This window comes from Lagopus muta, chromosome 20, assembly GCF_023343835.1.
Source record: "Lagopus muta isolate bLagMut1 chromosome 20, bLagMut1 primary, whole genome shotgun sequence".
Classification (NCBI taxonomy): Eukaryota; Metazoa; Chordata; class Aves; order Galliformes; family Phasianidae; genus Lagopus; species Lagopus muta.
The window spans coordinates 2,977,663-2,992,677 of NC_064452.1; the positions used below are offsets into that span (position 1 = coordinate 2,977,663).

Below are 15,015 nucleotides of genomic sequence, written 5' to 3' on the forward strand. Positions count from 1 at the left end.
GTTACAAATCGGGCTGCGGTCAGGATGCTGAGAATTTAATGCTTCTGGATTGGTCCCCGCTCCTGAGCACAGAGTATTAATGCTCCTTTCATTTGCTGCCACGCTTACAGCCCTGATCAATGAACGCCTCTGGACCATGACTGAAAACAAGTTCCCATTCCCAACTCTCAAAGAGCCTCAGCTGCAGAGATTTCAAAGCAACTCGTGCTTACTGTGACCAGACTCCTGATTTGTGCCACTGAAATATCACACAAAGAGTCTCTCCAGACTGAGAAAGGGTGGAAATACATTTTTATTCTCAGCCTGATTTCATTTTAGAGAAGACTTTAAGTTTCACAGCTATGGATAAACCACTGCAGCTCCAGCTGTAGCACTCAAGCAGAGGGGCTGGTCCACAGGAGCTTTCTGACAGCACACAGACAGCCAGATGCTCCCCTGGGCAGACAAATCTGATGGGCTCAGCACCCCTGGCTTTAATTTTAGCAAATTTCAACCTTAGGACTCGATCAAATACTATGTAACTACCACAATCATCGCTAAAGAATACAATTTTCTGTCATCAGTTCTAGTTCTGACCACTAAGGCTGCACTAAGGATGCTTTAAATCAACAGATTATGTCCAAAGCTGCACCAAGCTTAAAATTGCTGCTTTTGTTCCTTCACTTAACCCCTGAATCATGCTTAGAAATCAAAACCTGCGCTCAGAACAGCTGCACAAACACTGGCAGACAGGAGGTGTGAAGCAAAAGGTGATACCTCACATAGTGCTCAACTCCTGAACACACATCAAAAATAGAAGACAACAAAAAAAAGGAAAGAAAGAGGGAAAGATTGAAATGAATAAGTTCCACAGTAACACAGAACCTCCTGCCTGTTGTCAGGACTGCTATTTCCAGGCTGGATTTCTCGCTTTGCTGGCATCCAAACCAAACTGGGCTGTGGCACAGCCCAGCCTCATTTTGCAGCTTGCACTGTCACAAACAAAATGTCTTTTGCCTGCACAAAACGTGAGCTGGTGCCCAGCCCTGGGGTGGCAGGGCAGTGCCATGGGCATCCATCACCTCCTGACATGGGAGCACAAGGCAAGGTCACACTCAGACCTGCCTTGAACTGAGCGTTGTGGCAGATGGCAGAAATTCTGCCCGACCTCTCTGTGCAGTTGCAGATGCCAGTTTTAATGGCCAGGAGCCAGAAGGATAATAAGCAGCACTATTTCTTCTTGGCATTGCCAGGCACCTGAAATCCTTTTCAGTAAACATGTTCTGGGCTAGAAAAAGCTCCGCGCCTCTTCAAGGGGAAGGACATTGCCCAACTGTCACAACTCACTAGGGAAATGGCTGTAAATGATTCTCACTTTTTATTCATTTTGGCAGCTCAATTTCTGGTGATTATTCACTGGTTATGAAAGAACATTGGGACTTCAGTTGCTGGGCTGGAATCTTAGAGAACCTGTGGTGTGACTTTTCCTTTTTAATATATAAAATGACACAGCAATTTATCCTTCATCCATTCATCACCTTAAAACACACAGTGAAAGCTACCACTTGCCTGTTTGTGTTTCAGAATAGAATCAAAGAGCCACTAAGGCTGGAAAAGACCACGAACATCATCAAGCCCCAACACAAACAGGTGGGGGGTGGAAAGGGACCTGAAGCAACAGTGCTGCTTGCTAAGCATGGTTATGCAATGCAGGCACTGCACAAAGACAGCTCTGCCTACTGCTGCACCCACCAGTGGCCATGTCAGTAAGAACGTGGGTAGCCAGGCTGACACCACCAGAAGGGGAGCACCATTCTCCTGCTGCCATCCTCAGCATCTGCACATCACTCTCTTATCCTGCTCGCCACTCATCTTCATCTCTCCTTTCCTCCCTGTATCAGTTCTGCAACACGTTTCCTGCTTGCTATTAAAACAAGAAAGAAGTCTTTCCCATCATTCCATCTATGACCTTGTCAATCCCAATAACCCGTGGGCATTTCTCTATGCCAGACACATCTCCTCCTTCCACGGAGGCTGCAGCACACAGGACCGCCTGGGACTCTGCACAGCTGCAGAGCTCAGACATGTTTATTTTTACATGCAGTGAGGGAGGACAGCAGTGGTTACCGAAGTATGGGATGACTAATTAAGCCGTCTACTGCTGTGCTGAGTTCAGGCTGGGCAGCAAGAATATATTTGTATTCTTTAACCACAGCAGCTGCCACCTCTTTTCTGCGCCGTTGTAGTTCAGAAAAAAAACAACTTACTGTTCTCATGGAGCAAAGCAAAGAAGCAGGAGCCAAGCAAAGCAATCTGAGCTATCAGCTACTATCTTCAGCCATGAAAAACACGCGAGGCTTTCCCAGCCCAGGGCACTTCCACTTCCTCTGCAGCACTTTGACTAAGCCAGAGTCCCAATGCACCAGGGTACGCACAGTGCTGCAAGGTGTCTGGGGAAGCAGCGACTGCTGCTTGGCCCTGCAGGGCTCAGGCTGTTGGACTAGGTGGTCCTGGAGGGTTCCTTCCAGTGGATCCATTCTAGGAATGGCAAAGCTTTTCTTTAGAACAGTCTTTCCCTACTCAAATTCAGTCATTTTGGGTGTACAAGTTAAAAAGGGAAGGTGGACCAGAGCCAAAGGGTTTTTTATTATTATTATTGTTTTGAGATTCAAACTGTAAAGCCATAAAACCAGAGGGGATGCTAGAATTCCCCCTAGGTTCACACTTCCTTCCCCAATGGACTGCAGAAAGCTGCCTCACCTTTGCTGATGCAGGCACCTGTGTCTGGCTGAGCAGATACAGCCAAGGGTTAATGAAGCTAGATGGCAAATGCAGAGACTGCTTGTTACAAGGGCAGTGCGTGATAGGTGAAGCAGCTTCAGCCAAACAAAGAGCACAGGCATGTCAGCAGCTGTCAAAAAAATTACAGCCAGGCGATGTAGAAGGTTCAGCAATAAACACAACTAAAGAGTGACAAATAAAAACATACCGAGTGCGTTACACATCCAGTGGAAAAATCTATGGGAACTTTTTATACTACACCCTGGGGCAAAGAGGAAATTATGCCACAACAATAAGAGCTCTCAGCAAGGTCAGCTCAGACTCCAGCTTAGCAGCAGAGCTGAAGAAAAACCTCACTGAGGGAAAACAGGATAATGCTGGCTCCCAAAATCTACAGGCTGGAACCATGGATTGCTACAGCAGAACCATGGCAGCTTCTGCATTCCCAGCCTCTCCCAAGGCATCAAAATAGCCCAAGTCTGGGACTCCCAAGGAAAATGCTGTTACACCCTGCAGAGGAATGTTCCACCCACAACTGTTGTTTCCTCCCATAAAAGGATTATTAGTGAGTTAATTTCTGGAGTTCACAGTATTGTCTGCAGATTTCTCCACTGAAATATCTCACCAGGAAGGGGAAGCCAAACAAGCCAGACTATTTTAAGGCTCCTGCACTCGGAGGAAATTCTAGGGCAAAATTTCAAAGGCAGATGCTTTGAACCGAGACACTCCAGAGACAAGAGAGCATTCCTGCCTTTAGAGCCACTTAAGTAACTCTTTGGGGCCACATCTGTTTGACTTTTTTTTTTTATTGTAGATTTAAAAGGTGCTTTTTCTAACACCTAAATGCCATTTGATACAAGCACGTGATGAAGACTACTTGGGAAACTGTTTCAAACTTAAAGACTAATGATAAAAAGCTGCTCTGGCATCCTTCCCACACCAACCATTCACCACCCAGACTTGCCTCCTTGTCTCACCCCAGAGATGGGACACAAATGTCACCCACTGCCACACCACCAGCACAGGGGACTCGAACACTGGCAGTGCAGGGGCTCAATCTGCAATGATTTTGAACTCACTAAACCCTGAGGTCTCTTTTTGCTTAAGGAGCATGGAGAGCACGTTCCCACAGCTGCTTTCCACACACTCACCGCTGGGCCTGATGGATTCAGATTGTTCTAACTGGGAGAACAGCACACAGCATTACTCAGACAGCTCTGCATTGGTAGCACTCCATTATCGTGTAAAACACCACTTTGCTCCGAAAAGCAAGGCTGGGCTCCCCTCTCCTGGACAGCTGTGAAGGTGCAGCTCTCAGCAAGGCTGAGGAAAGCTACATTGCTGGCAGCTTTGGTAAATGACACTCAAAGAGAATACAAACTGTTATAGGCTAAATAGCCTTGGTTGGTCTTCTAGGTATCACTGGATTCCTAATATGCTATCAAAATTATATGTAATCCCAGGGATTTGGGCAGTACTTGAACCAACAGCCTGCATGAGACTCCCAGTCCTCCATCTGGCTGTTCAAGCTGGCAGGAGATGGAAAAGCCAAGGCTGAGTGCCCTGAATCAGCTTCTCTTCCATGGCATGTGCTCTGCAAGGACAGTAGCTGCTTATGTGCCCTATTTGGGTGCCCCACACATACACAGTGCTGGCACAGTTAACACGGACAGCACAGAAGGGGGCTTGGCAGGGAATCTCTCCTGGCTCCCCTGGGCTCAAAGAGGAACTGTTTTGCTGTCCTATCCCTGCATCTGAGATTGAGGTTTCACTGGGAAGTCAGAGATCAAAAAATAACAGTACTGTTTCTCCCCCCAGACAAGTACAGCTCCTTCAGCTCTGATACCACGAAGTCAGATAACTCTGATTACCATTTGCATGGTGCAGTGTTAGGTGAGAACCTCACTGAAGGCAAGTGGTATTTGCAAAACACCTTCCAGATCCAATCTCTCAGTAACCACACAGCACTCTGAGCTCAAGCAGCTGCAGTAGCAAGGTTCATGGGCACTTCTGTTCACAGCACAGGTTTCCAAGGAAAGGATGGACTGCACCGTTTTGGGGTCTCATTGTGTCAAGGAGTGGAAATATGTCAAAGCACAGGAATGGCTTTTTGTCTTTCTTTTTTTTTTTTTGGAATACAGGGCTGCACAAACAGCCCCTTGGAGGTCAGCCAACGATGTATGTTTTAATTTCAGTTGCTTCTGTTCCCCATGCAGAGCTTCTCACCGCTTCCTGCTCAGCCTTAATGTCCAGTCTGCACAGAAATTATTCCTTCAACACAACAGACTTTGTAAGAGGGAAAAAAAAAAGTGAAATTGGAGCTGGTACTATCACAGGAACAGAACAAATACACACCAGTTGCTACTGCAGCAAGGAGTAGAATTGCTGGAGAAGCCCTTCTGGATAGGCAATGACCCAGCAACTTATTCTTAAATCCAGCACTAAAACACAAGAATCATTGTTTACACAGAAGAAAGTAGAATGATGGATGATTCGAGACATTAATATTCCTGGTCTGAACAGATACAGGAAATACAGATGCACCAAATGATACCTCAAAATCCAATATCACAGAGTCCAAGCTCAGTGTTCACAAACACCACAGCCATAGCTGTGCTGGTCAATACCATAACTCTGAGCAAACACATTTGTCAAGACAAAGACAAATGAAAACCTGGGAGCTGAATAAGATATGCAAGATGAACTGGCAGTCAGTCATCAAGCTTAGTCACAGCAGCCCTGGATACCTCAGCAAACAACCTAGTTAAAAGGCAAAATATCCTTTTATTGATTGTTACTCAACAGCAAATGTGTTTTTACCTGTTTAATCCAGTTAGTTTATAATTAGCCACATAATGGCACAGCTGCAAGCCTCCTGTTCTTGCTCTTGCTTTATGAAATTGATTTCTCATTTGCTTCCCTTTGCAGGGCGATCAGAAAGCAAGTTAGAACAGCTGCTCCATGAGCACCTCAGGAAGTCAGCAGGGCAAAAGGCAGCAGAAACACCCCCCTCATGATGAGAGCAGGTTTCTGCCCGCCAAAGCAACCCTCAATGCAGCATCACAAGATGAGAACCGCTGGCTTTGCCTGTGATGAGGCGCACGTACCTGCCTGCCATCCTGACCCACGTTGGTCTGTCCTCTCACTACAGTTCGAATGCTGTCATCCAACTTCCTGGATAAAATAAAACAAAACTATCATGTCAAATCTGTTCTCAATACGCCCGATCAGCTGGGAACTTTGAGACTTACACAAGGCATTAAAAAACGGAAAGCTGCTGTTACCAACCAACACCAAACTCAAGTTTCTTCCTCCCTCTTTCTCTCTGTGGGACATCAGTATCTTACACAATTTGAAATTCCTGTTGCAAAAATAAAAACCCATTACCTAACTTAACATTTCTTCTGTTAGCTGTTCCTTGTCAGTTTCAATTTCTTTTTTTCCACATAGTAAAGAGCAGTCTCAATTCTTTCAAGTTGGCAATGCCAAACTGCACAGAAAATCTAAGGGTTTTTTTCCTGCTGACATTTTATATTTACAGTATGAATAACAATAACCAATGAAAGGAGAGCCTTTAACAATTGCTATTTTGACCTCACAAACAAAATAAACTTCTCAGCAACCAAATATTCTGGATAGTTTGTCCTTCCAACCTCCAAACTGTACTAAAATTTGGTACCCATTGCTACCCAGCTCATTGCTTTTCAAAGGTCAACATTGCAATTCACCAGCTAAAATAACCTGAAGGGGACACGTTACAAAGAGGAGCAAAATACAAATAACTACCATTAGTGATATAGTTTTGTCTCTTTCTCACTCTATTAGACTTGAGGTTGATCCTGTCCTTCTCTTTTAAGCAAATTAACTCCAATTAGCTACAGTATAAGCTGTACTTATGAAGCCCTGGTGGCAACCAGACTACTCCATCTGAGATGCAATGAAATGGAGAAACATTTACCTTATTTTCAATCTGATTTTGTTGACAACTTCATCGATGTTTGCCAAAGACTACAAGAGGAAAAACAAAAAAGAACGTTACAAGGAGAAAACTTCTGACCCACATCAGCTGTGACAGCTCACCCTTTCTTATGCACCACACTTTACAAAAAGGAGAGCGATGATTTTTACAGGTGGAGAAGGAGAAAAAGACACAGAACAAGTCAGCTGCAGGGTGTCCCTGTGATTGGAGGAGCTGTCCTGAAATGCTGTGGTGACAGTGACCTCCAGTGGGCAGCACAGAGCTCTGGCCTTCCCTGGCCTGCTGCTGAACCCAACACCCTGCACTTGGGTGCAGGAAGCTGCTGGAGATACAGCAGGTATTACTGGGAGGAAAAACAGCTCTGCACTAGCAAAGGGAAAAAGGATGAGCCAGCACCACCAGGAAACTAAACAGAGACAGCTGGAAGCCAAGGAGGCAGCTTCTGCAGAGGGTCTTAAACATGGAAACACCTGCAATGGAACTGCCTCCCAGTCCAGCCTTCAGCTGGGAAATACCTCCTTTCACAACTGCCACTGGGGTTGATGAGTGGAAGACCAAAGGTGGATAAAGACCCTGTGGTCAACTCATTCCTTACATCTCAGAAGAAGAAACAGGTTTCAAACATGGATGACCCTTTGGTGACATCCCACACCCAACAACTGTCTCATTTGGTGAAAAATACTGAGGATTCCTAACGATTAACACACAGCAAGTTATGAGATGTACTGCCAAAGTACAGAAAGCTAATTTATGCCCCCAGATCAAAGCAGAACTTTTACTCCAGCAAACGCCTTGCGTATAAAGAAACTGCATAATGAGTGAACATCATTAAATGCTAATTTAAGAAGTGATTATCATCATAGTATTCAGAGTATACACACAGTAATGTTTAGAAGAAAAAGCTGAGATATAGGTTTAAGCATGCCTTCAGCCAGGTTACCCTTCAAACTGAGGAGAGGGATGTGCTGTGAGCACAACTTACTTGCTCAGTGGGAAAGAGAGTGTTAATATACTCCACAGCATTGAAATCTGCTCTGTCCAGGGGGTCTTGGCTGGGAAATACCTGAAGGGTGAAAGGAGGAAAAAAACAAACAATCAACAACACATCAACTTTAGTTTTTTAACTTTATGGAGCACTGCTGGGCAACAGCACCATTCTGACAAGGCTGCACAAACAGCAGTGCAGTGTTCTCCAGGGGTCCCCAACCTATTATAGCCCCTCATAACACAGAGATAATGCACATGCATGCTTCCAAAGCCAGCATAAGCATAATCTATCATGTACAAGAAACTCCCAGGACACATGAGCCATTAATTATGCATCTCAAAGCATTCCAATGCTTTTGTGTTGTCTGGAAGTGGCAGCCCTGCTGAGACTTTGCCCTTCTCTCTGCCTGAGCTTCGGGGGCCCTGTGGTAACAGACAGGGGAGTTGCTTTTTGCAGTCATGTAATGCAGAACATGATAAATTGAGAAATGGTTGTACAAGTTGTCCAGAGACTTTGGGCTTGCCCCCCTCACATGAAAAAGGAGAGAAACAGCATCTGCTGAGTGATTCCTGCAGCCCATGGAAAACGGAAGGGAGAAGCTGTGGTGCAAACAGATCTCATCTGTCCTCAGAACAGCTCAAACAATGGCAATGCAGCTGTCAGGCTTTGTTTGCTCTTTGTCCCCCACACTAAAACATGCTGCATTTCCTTCTCTGGTACCGTATTTATTCCATGCCTACACAGCCATCAGTTCTGCTCTCTGAGGCCAAAACCAAACCCAGTAAACACAGCAGCCCTCTGCAGGCACTCAGAGCCTCCACAAAGCCCGGTGCACATGCACTGTTCACTGTACGCCTTTTAGAGAATAAAAGCAGTGTTTTTATGAGGTTGCTTAAAGGAAAACCTGGAGGTGGTGAAGTCTCTGGGGGTGTTTCAGAAGCGTGGGGATGTGGCACTGAGAGATGTGGTCAGAGGGCACGGTGGGATGGGCTGAGGTTGGACTTGGGGATCTGAGATGTCTTTTCCAACCTGAATGATTCTGAGATTTATGACCTTATACAACCTACTGACGGAGTACTGCTGTCCCAGCTGTCCAACACAACAGCTGTGCAGCGGCCAAAAAGAAGCAGGAACCTGTTAAGTACACAAGAGGTCATGCCTGGGCGAGGAAAGTGCTCTGACATCAGCCTGTTCTAAGAGCACAGACACAGTACCACAACCAGCCCTGCTCTGCACGTTCAGCTCGTCCCAAAGCTCCACAGGCATTAACAGCAGCTGAAGCAAGGAGGTGGAGGGGAGATAAAAGCCAGCAAGGATTTCACTCTCAAAACGCAAACAGACACCAATGCTGCCAGCAGCCACACTGGCTGGGGAAGCTGCTACTCCTGCATCTTCATCACAACTCACCAACCAAAAACAACTGCCCTAGGTTTGCCAGCATGCTCCCACTTGCTGAGCAAAGTCAGCAGGTGCCGCCCAAAACAACGTGAGGAACACTCACAGCAGGACTGGAACACTGGGAGGGATAGGAAGCAATGGAAGGCGCTACCATCCTCAGCAGGCCCTTCATTCAGCCATTCCTGAGGTAAGAACTACCCAGCAGCTCACTGCGAGGTACGCCGACCCCACGTGAAAACAACAGACGTGCGATTAGAGCCGCGAGGGTCAGAGATGTGGCTCCAGGGACACGGAGCGCACTGCAGGACACAGGGCTGCCACGCGCAGCGCTCACCCAGGTCAGCCTGAATTTGAGTGAGCCGCAGCCGCTCGGCTTAAAAAGGCACTGAGAGCGAGGCTCGGCGTTACCAAGAGCCTCCCGGCCGCCAGCAGAGCGGAGCCGCCCCTCACAGGCCGCTCACTGCGGCGGGGAGCGACAGCGGGCCCGGCCCCGCGCAGCAGGAGCCCGGCAGGCCCTCACCGGCGGCCTCCCGCGCCCGGCCCCGTGCGGAGCGGCTCCCCCGGCCCCACACCTGCTCGATGGCGGCCTGCACGGCAGGAGCCAACTCCAGCGCCGCCTCCAGCCCAGCCGCCAGCTCCAACTCGTCCTCTTCCATGGCGCCGCGCCGCTTCCGGGCCGCGAGGCACGCCGGGATGCGGGAGGACCGCCCCGCTCCTCCTGCCGGGCTGGGGGCGTGGCCTCGTGCCGGGCGTGGCCTATGGGAAAAGCCGCGTCTCTAAAGGGGCGTGGTCTGTCGTCGGGGGGCGGGGCTTGCTGGGGCGGGGCTCCCGCCGCCCGGCGCCGTGGTCCCGCGGCGGGCGGTGGAGGCAGCGCGGGCCCCATGTGGCGGACGTTGGCTGTCGCGTCCGCCTTCTTCCCGGGGCTGTTCGCGTTCTGCGTGCGGGCGCTCCGTTGGGCCGCCCCGGGATGGAGCCTCAAGGACCGCGTCCTGCTCAGCGGAAGGTACGGGCGCGGGGTGCGGCGGGGCTGGGGGACCGGAGGGATGGGCCCTGACCCGGTTGGCCCTGATTCGGTTCCCATCTGCTGTTTGTAGGCTGGTGTCGACGGTGCAGGCTACGATGGCCACGGTGTCGGGCCTGACCGTGGTGCTTAGCTGCGAGGATGTGGTGCACGACAGGTAACGGGACGGGGGGGGCCCTTCCTGCCCTCCGGAGTCAGTGCGGAAAACCCATAGAAAACGGTCCCGAGGGCGTAACGGGGCCGGGCGGGGGGCGGCGGGAGCGGCGGAGTGCGGCATCTCCGGCCCTGGGGATGAAGGAGATCCGGTGAGAGTGGAGCGGAGCGAGGCAGCTCCCGCTTCCTGCACACAGAGCAGCCCGGGATGGGAAACCATGGCTGGAGAAAGGCACGGAGATGAAATGGGAAAAATCACCAGGCCGGGCTGCCCGTGCTGCTGGTGGGGACGAAACAACAGCGATGGCTCTTAAGCTATGGTCCAGAACAGCAGAGCTGGAGGTAGGGCGGCACCCGGCTGTGCAGGGTCCCGTCTGCTGCAGCAGTGTTGGACTCAGCCCTGCTGGATGCAGGCAGCCCCACGCGGTACCGATAGGGCAGATGAGAAGCCCCAGCCCGGCTGCTACGAAGGTTGCTGGCTTTGGGCAAAAGCGCAGCCCGAGCCCCAGATTTCCTTTGAATCTGGAGGAGCTGCAGCTCCACGCTCAGCAGGGAAGGGCTCAGAGAATGGCAGCGGGACAGGAAGCACCGTGAAGGCTGCCAGCTTATTGACACAGGCAGAGAGCCGTCGCGTTGCTGGCACTGCCTCTGCCCTCCAAAACCCTCTGAGAAGTTCAGCCTTCCTGCTTTGCATCTCCGATAGCACTCTGAGCAGGAATGCATGCAGGGGAATCCCTCTGGGATGGCAGGAGAGCAGTGGAAGGCTCACTGGGCCCCGAGCAACGTTTCTCCAGCAGCAGTTCCCTACCAGCCCCATTCACGTGGTGTTTTCTGAGGCTCCCTGCAGAGCAGGGGTTACAGCTGCCACATTGTGCAACTGGGATTCCGACATTCTTTGGGAACAGGCATCTGCGTGCAATTATTTCCCAACAGACAAAACGTCTCCCAGGGATTTATTGCCGCTGTTACAGGCTTTGCACTTCACTCTCCAAAGCCTGGGCATCTTTCATTAACTCTGCTCTCTGGGTGTGTTATAAACACTCACCTCTGGGTGGGCAGCTGACACAGACGGTCACAGTGTCGTTCCTACCATCGGATGCAGGGCGTAGGGCAGAGGATTACCTGCTGCAGAGCTGCCAGATGAGCACTGACCTGGGGAGGTGCCACAGCCCCAGCAAACACCTGCCCCAGGCTGAGGGTGCTCCTCAACTCGTGCTGTTTGCACTGTGCCTTTGCTCCTGACGCAGGGCTGATTGCACAGCTCAGGCAGGCACCAAACAGCACCGACTCGATAAAGGCAGCCGTGCCCCACTCAGTGCCTGCGCTCAGGAATCACCCATTGTACCATTCCTGTTTCACATAGCTTTTCTCTGGGATGGCTGAGCTGAAGGTCCTCGTCCAGATAAATCAGGGCACCAGGCACCCACCCAGCTCATTGATCATAGAGTTGTTAAGGTTGGAAAAGACTTCAACGGTCAAAGTCCAACCCCAACCCATCCCCACTGTGCCCACTGACCACATCCCTCAGCACCACATCCCCACGGTTCCTGCACACCTCCAGGGATGAGGATTCCCCCCCTCCCTGGGCAGCTGTGCCACTGCCTGAACACTCTTCCAGAGAATAAATTATCCTAATATCCAACCTGAACCTCCCCTGGCACACAGCGTGAGAACATTACCTTGTGGGCCTCCCAGACCCATTGCTACACATCTGTGCTCTCCCTCCCTAGGCACTGGCTGGCTGTGGAGTACGTCTGGGTCCTGGTTCCCTACATGACCTACGACATCTACGTCATGTACCTCTGCCACTGGCACAAGAGCCGAGAGAAAGGCATAGCAGAGAGGAAGCACTCGCTGAGCAGTGTGCGGAGCTTCCTCCTGCAGGAGCGGCTGATGGTCACCCACCACCTCTTCATCCTCATCGTGCTCACCCCTGTCACCCAGGTGAGGGCCAGGCATGGATGTTGTGAATCCAGACAACTGGGAGCCCTGACTGGGGGGGATCATAAAATCATTTAAAGGCTAGAAAAGACTTCTAAGATCACCAAGCCCAACCCCAGCCCATCCCACCATGCCCACTAACCATGTCCCGTGGTGCCACATCTCCATGTTTCGTAAACGCTTCCAGGGCAAGGAACTGACATCAGTTGAGAATAAATACAGTGACCAAGAAGGAGCTTTCCTCAAGCTGTGTGTGTTGGATCTGTGCCTGTTACTTGGCTGGCATCACGATCAACACCCTTTCAGCTGACTTTGGAAAGCATCTCTGCTTGCCAGGAGATGTGAGGTGCTCAGTGTCAGCTCCCAGCTCTCCTGAAAAGCAGCAAGGTCCATTAGCAGATCCCTTTGTATGAAATATGCCACAGTGGGGAAGGCCCTGTGTTCATTAATGTTGTTATTTGCAGCACTTCAGGGGAGAGCTTGGAGATTTTTTCGTGGGCTGCATCTTCACGGCAGAGTTGAGCACTCCTTTTGTATCACTGGGCAAAATCCTCATGCAGGTATGCGAGGAGGGTGGGTGCCATGAGGTGGGTGCCTGGGTTCCTGCTGCCTCCAGGGGATTCAGGGAGCCTGCAGGGGTTTGCTCCCCTTCCCCACCCCAGGCAGTCCCCCTTGCATTGCTCACAGCACTCACCTGTGCTCGCCTTCTTCCTTTCCCAGCTGAAGATGCAGGACACACTGCTGCACAAGGTGAACGGGATCCTCATCCTGGTGACTTTCTTCCTCTGCCGTATTCTCCTCTTCCCCTTCATGTACGCAGCCTATGGCAGGCAGGTGGGAATCCCAGTTTACATGGTGCCTTTCCGCATCCCCCTGCACTGCAACATAGCCAACGCCTCCCTCATCGCCCCGCAGCTCTACTGGTTCACACTCATCTGCCGCAAAGCCGCCCGCCTCTACGGCAGCTCACCTGCTGACAAGAGCAGGTAATGGCTGGCAGAGCACGAGGGCTGGACAAGGGTTGTTCCCTCCCCAGCTCTTCTGCCTGCAAAGTCAGCGCTGCAGGAACCATCGTGGGAGCACAGCAGCATCGATACCATGAGGCAGCCCTGCTGTCAGCAGTGCCAGCCTCAGCTAGGGGGAACTTTCCTCCCACGCTGCTCCTGCTCTTTGAGCAAGGGGGAGGTCTACCCATAAGCATAACTTATGGGGTTCAGTGCTGGGCACCAAACTAATGGTTACATGAGAGGGGATTGTTACAGATCCCCCATCTTTCAGGGCTGATGGCAGCACAGTGAGGCACGGCACAAAGGAGCTTGTGGAATGGATGCAGCAGGGTAGGCGGTGCTGGAGCGTGCCCAGCCCCAGGCAGCAGTGCTGAGGATGTGGGAGCTGTGTGCTGTCCGTGCTGGGCTCAGATCTGCTCCTCCAGCAGGGAGCAGAGCCAAGCCCCACGATTCTGCACAGCCTGTTCCCCAATAGTGCCTTTACACTACAGCTGCATCTCTGACTTCCCCACACCTCACTGCTGCTGGGCACCTGGGACTCTCCACTTAACTCAAAGGGGATTTTCAGTACCACTGTCTGATGTCTGTGGCTGATGGTGTAGGGCAGCTCTGGAGCCCCCAGCAAGATCCTAGGATTGGCTGCACTGCAAGCAAGGCAGGCAGAGAGCCGTCGCTGAAGGGTAGGACGGGGCAGGAGATTGTCCCCATCCCACCAACACAGAGCCCTTCCGTGGCAGGTGATGGCTGGTTTCAACCCCCCTGCCTTGATGCAGTTGCACATGGAGATGCATGCATCTGTCTCATTACCTCTATAAGGTAACTGAAAGCCCAACACATTTCCTTGCCCCTGCTCTCCCTTCAGCTGACACCAGCAGCACTGTGTGGGTACAACCTGAGCTCCAGCTGCCCCTCCTGCCCCATCCGAGTCTCCCACAAAGGGAGGCCTGCCTGAAGCAGGCAGGGAAGGAACTGGTCAGTGCATAAGCAACCAGCAATACCAGAGCAGGGTGCTAAGCTGTGTCCTTAACCAGTTCAGCCCATTTCCACCTTCAGTGCAGTGAAAAAGGGGCAAGGCTTCTGTGCTCACCTTGCACCATGACTGCAGCCCAGCAGGCATGTACAAGCTGGACAGCAATCCTGCCTTCTCTGAGCACAGCGTAAAACTGAGCAGCCAGGTTTTCCCCACTGCCTCCTGCACAAGCCTGGAGTTTCCTCTGTTCCAGGGCAGCCAGCTGCACCAGCACTTGACAGACCAGCACCCACTCTGTGCCTTTCATTCTGTCTAAAAGCTAAAAAGGATGGCTGGAAGAGATCTAGTCTGGGAGAATCATTTCTTTTGGGTGTCAGATCTTGTCCCAGCCATGGCTGTGCAGGCTGGAAAGAATGATGATAATTTTAAAAAAGCCTCTTCCGGCACGCAGTCGGTTATTGCACAAGCACTACTGTTACATTAACCATTGAGACAAGCTGCTGTTATAAACCGCTTGCTACCCATTGCAAATATTTGTATACTGCTGTTTTTATTACAGATAACGTGCCTTATGTAAAGACAAAAAAAAAAAAATCCACTGAGGCATCTCAGTTTGCACTAACACTGCCCCATTTACTACTGCACCTATCAGAAGAGATCAATAAAGACTTCTTTCCTGAGTCACACCACCGGATGCCTCCCTCCCACGTGCCATTCATTTCTGGGTGGGGAGGCACTTAAGCAGCAGTTGCCACTGGGCACCCACCCCAAGGCAGCAGCCCACACCTATTGCCCAAG

The 15,015-nt window shown here is 50.8% G+C and overlaps 2 protein-coding genes across 2 annotated transcripts in view; one reads left to right on the top strand and one right to left on the bottom strand.

The window, feature by feature from the left end:
• VPS53 (VPS53 subunit of GARP complex) overlaps nucleotides 1–9,817 on the bottom strand; it is a 49,055-nt gene extending 39,238 nt beyond the window's left edge. Inside the window, exons 1-4 of the mRNA XM_048966828.1 lie at nucleotides 9,698–9,817; nucleotides 7,722–7,802; nucleotides 6,719–6,768; nucleotides 5,868–5,934 (exon numbers count right to left, since the gene is read on the bottom strand). Coding sequence (XP_048822785.1) covers nucleotides 5,868–5,934; nucleotides 6,719–6,768; nucleotides 7,722–7,802; nucleotides 9,698–9,781 — 282 coding nt within the window. The 5' untranslated portion in view covers nucleotides 9,782–9,817. The remainder of the gene's footprint in view (nucleotides 1–5,867; nucleotides 5,935–6,718; nucleotides 6,769–7,721; nucleotides 7,803–9,697) is intronic.
• A 128-nt stretch (nucleotides 9,818–9,945) lies between these two features.
• TLCD3A (TLC domain containing 3A) lies at nucleotides 9,946–14,906 on the top strand. The gene is made up of 5 exons (XM_048966617.1): nucleotides 9,946–10,128; nucleotides 10,220–10,303; nucleotides 12,030–12,243; nucleotides 12,705–12,800; nucleotides 12,961–14,906. Exons 1-5 carry the CDS (start codon nucleotides 10,007–10,009, stop codon nucleotides 13,228–13,230), a joined length of 786 nt encoding a protein of 261 aa, XP_048822574.1. The 5' UTR covers nucleotides 9,946–10,006; the 3' UTR covers nucleotides 13,231–14,906.
• Nucleotides 14,907–15,015: the final 109 nt, after the last annotated feature.